We start from the raw sequence: 8,441 nt of genomic DNA, 5'->3' as shown, positions 1-8,441 counted from the left end.
ACACAGCTACTGAATAGCATGGTCTGGATTGAAACAAGTGAATTCAAATCTGGAGAAAAATTTTAGGTTTTCATTTCATAGATTATTAACTAATTATTATTGCAAAAGTAAACGACACTAAAACTCAGTGCTTCAAGCTACACTCATTCTCACTCAAGGACAATACGGGAATATTATTTGTACCAAATGAAGCCTCTTTCATCCATGCACACTATTAATTTTACTAATTTCCATTCATGTGCACATATTGTGGCTTATGGTGATTGACTCTTACCAGCCAAATTTTTCACGAGTATCAGAGCATGTGACATTAGAACTGCCATCCCTTCTTTTGAAACTTCTTCAAAGCACTTTTGATCTCCCTGTTCCTTAGGCTGTAGATCAAAGGATTCAACATGGGAATCACCACAGTGTAAAATACTGAAGCAAATCTATCAAAGTCAGGGAAACCACCAGAGCTGGAACTGAAATAAACAAACATAGATGATGTATAGAAAAGGGAAACAGCAGTCAGATGAGATGCACAGGTGTTGAAAGCCTTGGACCTGCCTTTAGCTGAAGTGATCTTCATAATCGAGATAACAATATAGACATAGGATATCAGGATAACTAGAGCATTTGTTGTCCCAAATAGCATCGCTAATATACCAGTCATGACTTGGATGAGGAAAGTGTCGGTGCACAACAAGATTAACAATTGGGGCATGTCACTGAAAAAGTGGTTGATAACATTAGGTCCACAGAAGCGAAGCTGAAGCAAGCCACATAACTGGGATAAAGAACCAGAGAGTCCAGCCATATAGGCTCCCAGTGCCATTTGAATACACAGGCTGGGTGACATAATGGATGAATAGAGCAGTGGTTTACAAATGTCAGCATATCGGTCATAAGCCATTGCTGCCAGGAGACAAGACTCACTGAGTCCCATAGTTGAAAAGATGAAGTACTGGACAGGGCAACCCAAGGAGGTGATTGTTTGCTGCTTCTGGAAGAAATGGAAGAGCATCTCTGGGACTGTGGATGTAACATAGCAGATATCTATGAAGGACAGGTTGATGAGGAAGAAGTACATGGGTGTGTGGAGGTGGGAATCCATCCTTATTAAGACAATGAGGCAGAGGTTCCAGATTATGGTCATGAGGTAGATGAACAAGAATATAACAAAGAGCACTCCTAAGATTCCGGGAAAATCTGAGAATCCCAAGAGGATGAAGTGGGTGATATCTGTAATATTTTCTCCTCCAGTCATTGACTCAGTGCTTCTAAAATCAGAAAGGTGACAAAGGAATACATTGCTGAGCCAGGTAAAATGATATCATTATCATTTTCATATGTGCCTGTCTTTTCACCATTAATCTCTTCAAAAGAAATAGATTGCTCCTCTTCAGGTGAAAACAATCAAGTAGTCAAGACGCAGTTAGTCAGTTCTTCATGTTCCGAATTAATTCATGTGGTCTCATAAGAATTAATAGAGAAACTTAAAATATTGAGTGGGAGCTTAAAAATATATACTGTTGGGAAATGCTGTGACATCATTACTTAAAGAAAGTTTTAAAAGACGTCTGAGAATTCATCATATAACTGCTATTTCATAATAAAATTATAAGTGCATGTATTTTCCTAGAAAATATTTGAAATAGACATGTTCTAGATTGTCATCAATATGCTTTAAAATTCTCTTCTCTTAAGAAGTATTAAATTCCCTCTTTACGACAATTTTTCAAATATTTAAAAGCTGGAATCAACCCAAATACTAGTGACTTAATACAACATCTTAAATATCTCAGAATAAACAGCACTTTAATGCTGATTCTTTTTTGTTAGGGCAGAGGTATAGTATGTCCAATAAGTCAATGGATCATTCCTCTACTGAAGTCTTATACTGCATTCCAAAGAGGTATGCACAGATCAATATTGGCCCATACTATTGTCACAATGTTAGGTCATTTTGCCTTTTGAAGAAGAGCACAGTACTGTCACTAGTGGTTTATATTTTGGAGTTTGTGTTCTAATACTCTCTTGCTTTAAGAACAATGACTTGAGCACACTAAACTCAGATTTACTCAAAGTACAGTGAGACCAACAAAAGACCCTGAACTACAAGGTTATGGGAGAGTTTTATGAGGAAATGATGCAAGTGCTCAGCTCACAGTTCAATATATAATATGTGTTCAGTCGATGTTCAGTATCATAAGCATTGGTTTCTTAGAGATACCCAAAGCCTATAGTTCCAGAATGTAATGGATTAACTTGGGGAAATTCCTGAGAAATCAACAGCTCTGGAGACAGCCTGGCATTCCTCTTTGGCAGGTGTATAATCAGTTTCTAGTGTTCATTCATGTCAAACCACCCAGATCTGTGAAGATCAAACCTCATAAAGCAGATTTCATTCAGTTTGAATGAAGTCAGGTAAACTGAATCAATGGACAACCAGAATTCAAACTATGATGGTCACTGAGATACAGATAGGGTCAAATAAATATTTCACATCTCAAATATTCCCAAATAACACCATAACTGATCAATTCAGTGAAAATATGTCAAAGAATTAACTAATCTTTTGCACTAAAATTCTGCATTTTCTCGTACATTTCAGTGCCAGAGGCAACCATAATTAAATGTAATCTATGTAATCAACCATTCCCAGGAGAGTGAGGAGCTGTGCATTGTTTTTCTCATTCTTGATGAAATTTATTCTAATTCCTTTTAAAATTTGGCAGACAAGAGTAAAAAAGAAAAACATCTACATATATTCATCGCCTCTCTTTTAATATATGTTTTATTTATTTTTAATAGATACTTAAATTACATAAAATGTTAAACAAAAAAAAATATGTATGGGATTCCCATATACCCCACTCCCACACCTCCCACTTTTCACCACATTAATAACTTCTTTCATTAGTGTGGTACATTCATTGCAATTGATTAACATATTTTGGAGCATTGCCACCAAGCTGGGATTATACTTTACATTGTAGTTTACACTCTCTCCCACTCCATTCTGTAAATTATGGCAGGATACATAATGGCCTGTATTTGACATTGAAATGTCATTCAGGACAATTCCAAGTCCTGATTATACCCCCATATTACACCTCATTTTCCCTCTCCCTGACTTCAGCACCTCCAGTGGCCACTGTCTCCACATGAATGATATAATTTCTTCCAAGCTAGGGTCAAAATAATTTTATAGTAGAATACCAGTAAATACACTCTAGTCCATATTTTCTTCCCCAATCCTGAGGATTCTGAGATGCATATACTCAACTCTTTAATTTCTTTGCATGTTTCATGAGACAAATTGGAGAAGAACAGGTGATAGATTTAAATAGTGCTTCTAACTAATCAAAACGCCTTGCAATTCTGATCTTAAAAGGATGTGGTCAGTTTCCTAGGTTATACAAAATCAGGTAAAGAAACACAGCAAAAGTTTCTAATTGAAGAAAACTAGGCAAGTAAAAGAAGCTTAAACGGGACCAGAGACCAACAATACCTGAGCTTGGAGTAGGCAGCTCTGATATCTGTGTTCCAGAGCGTATTGTCTCAAGACACCCCGAGCCTCCAAAGATGACAATGGAGAGATATTTGAGGAATTTTTTAAGTCATAATGGAAACATACTTGGATGCTTTTTTAAACCATTATAGAGTGAATCTGTTTGTCTCTTGCTACTCAGAAACTATACATCAAAACCATATGTTTCAACAGAACTAATTTATTATTATTTCAAAAACAAAGTCCTCAAGGGCAAAAATTAGATGTCAGACTTTACTGACATCGCCTCATTTAATTTTAGATGCTCCTATATACCCATTTTACATGATAAAAAACAGAGGGTAACATGCAGACAAGAATTCAAACCCCAGCACAACACAATCTGAAATATTACCTGAAATTTTATTTCGAGATTATTCTTTTCTTTGAAGTTCAGTAAGCTAAAAAAAAAAAAAAAAGATTTAGAGAATTTGAGTAAGGAGCATAAGACAACAAGAGGAAGAGTACTATGAGCAGGGAATGGAGGTAAGTTTTCCACAAAATGGATGAATAGGAGACTGGGTTCCATAAAGCATGATCTACTTAGGTCCTACTGAAAGGATTATACAGATATTGAGATAGTACAGAATCCACTGGTCTCTCTAAGTCCTGCTCTTTGAATTTGACCCAGATCCCACAAATAGCAGAGTTCTTGCCAAAGGTATAATTGCTTATTTCTTCTCCAATGGAATTTTCTAGGTGGGCCCTATTGCACCACAAGATCTGCCTATTTGGTCTAGAAAATGGCTGTCCACTAACAGCAAGACTATTTCCTGGATCTTGGAAGCTCCTTTAATGCCTTTTTGAGGTGCTGGTGAACTGAGAAAAGGCAATTGGGTGGAGAAGGGGAGGGGTAACCTCTCCAGGTTATTATTGCTTTCTGGTGCTATGGTTGTCATGGAGTTTTTTTCCCTGTCAATTGCATGCCCCAATTTGTCATGTCCCTGCTGAGTCTTTTCTTCACTTCACCTGGTTCTGTCATCATCTTATGTTGTAGATGTCTCATTACTGACCTGGAAGATATTTGAGCTAAAAAACCTAGGGATATTCTAGTCTAATCCCCTCAATTTCCAGGTGAGGAACCTGAAGTCAGAGAAGCTGTGGGATATACCCAAGATGACACAGCTAACTGGTGATTTGGCTTGATAATAATAAATCAAATATGTACACGTACCTGCTTAAAAAAAATACTTTCATTTCGCATAGTTATATACAAATATTTTCTGAAATACCTTACTTTATTTAATCATCACAGCAGACAGTACAGCAAATAAGGCATTATTTCCTTTGTCTAAGTCAGGAAATAGATGCACTAAGGACCACAGTAAGACTAATTCGTGACTGAGAGACAACAATGCAGTTTCTAGCTGATGACATAACTAGAAAACGACCTTGAATTAAAGGTCCAACGTGGACCAGCAGAATATCCCTGGCTACATATAATAACAGGAGTTAAAAATGCATTTTGACCTAAAGTAAGGGGGAAATGGAAAGGACAAATGAATTCATATGGCTATGAGTCTCTAAAAAAGAGTCTGGAGGTTGTCAGGAGGAGTGCCCTTATGCACACCTGAGCAGAGTCCCAGAGACAGATAAAGTAGATACAACCCCAGATATTGGTCCTTTTGAGGGATAAAGAGACCCACAGGTTCTATGGTCATGGCAGATGGGGTCCACTGCCATGTCATTTGGCCCTTCTTTGGAGCTGGTGTTTCTGCGTGATGGAGCTGGGTTCAGATGTGATCTCTTTTCACAAGCCTTTCATGCTACTTTACTGGATTTGTATTTGGTGCTGCGGTTTAAGATATATCTAGGGGATTTGAATCTCTGGACTGACAATATGATAGCCAGGCCCTGAGCCTCAACAGACTTTAGCTCCTACACTCTGATTTATTGGACTTACCCCACTCAGCTAACATGGAGTTCAAGAATGTCAACTACCACACCATGGAGCCTAGAGTGCCTACAACTGAAAGCAGGAGGATTGCATCCAGTATCCACGTGGACCCCCTCTGGACGTAGATGTGGAATGGACACAACCAAGCCAAGGTCCACAGGAAGGAGGAATACAGTAAGGATTAGAGTGGATTTAATGATATCCTATTCATGAACTATTGTGGTTAATAATCAAGAAAATGTGGCATTGGTGTGGAAAAAGTGGCCCTGGTGGCTGCTGGGTGTGGGGAATGGGAGGAAGAGATGAGATGGGGAGGCATTTTTGGGACTTGGAGTTGTCCTGGGTGGTGCTCCAGGAACAACTGCCAGACATTGTATGTCCTCCCATGGCCCACTGGATGGAACATGGGAGAGTGTGGGCTATGGTGTGGATCACAGGACATGGGGTGCAGCGATGCCCAGTGATGTACTCACCAGATGCAATGGATGTGTCATGATGATGGGGGAGAGTGCTACTGTGGGGGGAGTGATGGGGTGGGGGTGGTGGAGGTGAATGGGGACCTCATATTTTTTGAATGTAATATTTTTATAAATAAATAAATTGAGTAGAATTTGAGAAAAAAAGAGAGAATGAAATAAATGCAAAGCACATTAACGCAGAAAAAAAAAACAATGTAGTTTCAATCATGGACTTTGGAATTAGATGATCTGAATTGAAATCTGGTTCTGCTACTTGCTGGTTTTGACCATGAGCAATGTAACATCTCCATACTGCATGCAGTTGAAGGTAGTAGATACTTCAGCAAGTAGCGCACATAACAAGAATTAAAATCGCTAATGCATCAAGCATCTTTCAGAATATGGTATACATAGTATGTCCTTTATTAATATTTGGTATAATTTCTATTTTCTGATTTGATTTCTAACATATTAATCTGCATTTCTAATCTTTAAATATATATGTAAGATCATTACAGGAAGCTTTAATTTTTTTTTAAGATTTATTATTTATTTCTCTCTTTCTCCCCGCCCCCTGGCCCAGTTGTCTGTTCCATGTGTCTATTTGCTGCATGTTCTTTGTCTGCTTCTGTTGTCAGCAGCACGGGAATATGTGTTTCTTTTTTTTTTGCATCATCTTGCTGTGTCAGCTCTCTGTGTGTGCGTAGTCATTCTTGGGCAGGCTGTACTCTCTTTCATGCTGGGCGGCTCTCCTTATGGGGTGCACTCCTTGCATGTGAGGCTCCCGTGCACCATAGGGCACCCCTTGCAGGCATCAGCAGTGCACGTGGGACAGCTCCACATGAGCCAAGGAGGTCCGGGGTTTGAACCATGGACCTCCCATGTGGTAGACCGACGCCCTAACCACTGGACCAAGCCCACTTCCCCGAAAGCATTAATTTTTTGAAGGAGCTCACCTATGCTGCCAGTTACTAGGAATGCAGAGCTATTTTAGGTAATATTCCATGCTTGGTCTATTTGCTTCAGACAAATTTATCTAGGAGGAAAAACAAGGAGTGAGAAGTTAATTATTAATTAACCCTTGTAATAGGTTAGTACATATAAATACCTCCTGATAAGAATTGTTATGATTTAAGTCTTTCAACTGAACAGCTTCTTAAGACACTTTGAAGAAACAGCACCAAGAGTAAGACATTTAGGCACACAGGAATAGCAAAGAGGTAATATATTTTGTCAGTACAAACAGTATAGGCACTAAAAATCATACTTTGTAAGATTTGAGATAGATTACTCCCTACACCAAATGCATGGCAGAACTCAATATGCTCTATATTCCATTTGCAAATGTGGAGAATTTCTTACCAACCAACTTCATGCGAGCAGAAAAAAAAATTAAATCTATACAATGTTACTATATGAAGGATAAAATGTACAGATAGTAAGAAAGCATGTGTATAAAACCAGATCCATAAATTTTGGCTTCTATAAAATATCTCTTTGGTAAAAAAAAAAAAAAAAAAAAAAAGAACACTTTAAAATTTCCACTGTTGGACTCTGAGTCTCTATTTGACCTGTGGTTCTAGTTTTTTGCATCTCTGTTCTCAAATTAAGGCCATATAATTACTGGAGTGTACAGTAACCAAGGCCTGGTCCTTTACAGTAAACACATCTCAACCATCACAATTCCTTATAGAACTTTGCATATACAGTCAACTGATGTTCAACAAGGCTACCAAGCCCACTCAACTAGGAGAAAATGGCCTTTTCAAAAAATGGTGCTTGGAGAACTGGATATCCATATCCAAAATAATAAGAAAAGAACACCATCTCATACCTTATACAAAAATTAACTCAAGATGGATCAAAGATCGAAATATAAGAGCTAAGACCATGAAGATCTTGGAAGACAATATAAGGAAGCATCTATGGGATCTCATATTAGGAAATGGTGTCATGAAGTTTAGAACCAAAGCATGAGCAACAAAATAAAATATAGAGGGGGCGGGCCAAGATGGTGGCTGAGAGAGTACACCTGATAACCTCTCCTGCAAAGAAGTGGCTGCGCAGCATTGGAAATTCTTTGGGACCAGGCTGTTTTGGGATTTTGCAGGGCAGGAGGTGTCTGGACATTGATTTGGTGGGAAGGTAACAGAGAAAATTCATGTATAAGATAAAATTGAGGCTCTATTACATGGAGGTGGGGGCTACGTGCTGGACGCTCCCTCCTGGGGTGGGTGGAGCCATGGCACTGGCACTGTGGTGGCGATTCCTGGAGGCTCTGTGGTACTGGGGAATTCATAAGCTCTGAGCGGGCTACTGGGGGGCTAACAGGGCAGGAGGCCTTCGCAGACCGATTTGGGGAGACAAACAGGAGTTTTATTGCGAGGCGGGGAATTTTTTATTACAGACACAAATAATAGTGCTTCTGGCAAGAGCCCCACCCCCAAGGCTGGCTGCCGACCTGCAGCAGCCTTAAATTGCTCGCAATAAAAAGACATCACCAGGAGGCTGTTTCAGGGACTGGCAGGGTGGGAGACATCTAGAAGCCGAT

General features: G+C 39.1%; 1 protein-coding gene across 1 annotated transcript; it reads right to left on the bottom strand.

Annotated features, from left to right (window-relative positions):
• Positions 1 to 310: 310 nt before the first annotated feature.
• On the bottom strand, positions 311 to 1,249 carry LOC101411657 (olfactory receptor 5AN1-like). Its single transcript, XM_004448263.1, has one exon. The coding sequence runs from the start codon at positions 1,247 to 1,249 to the stop codon at positions 311 to 313; it is 939 nt and encodes a 312-aa protein (XP_004448320.1).
• Positions 1,250 to 8,441: the final 7,192 nt, after the last annotated feature.

The sequence above is a fragment of the Dasypus novemcinctus genome, chromosome 10, assembly GCF_030445035.2.
Source record: "Dasypus novemcinctus isolate mDasNov1 chromosome 10, mDasNov1.1.hap2, whole genome shotgun sequence".
NCBI classification, from domain to species: Eukaryota; Metazoa; Chordata; class Mammalia; order Cingulata; family Dasypodidae; genus Dasypus; species Dasypus novemcinctus.
This window is presented reverse-complemented; position numbering and strand designations above follow the sequence as displayed.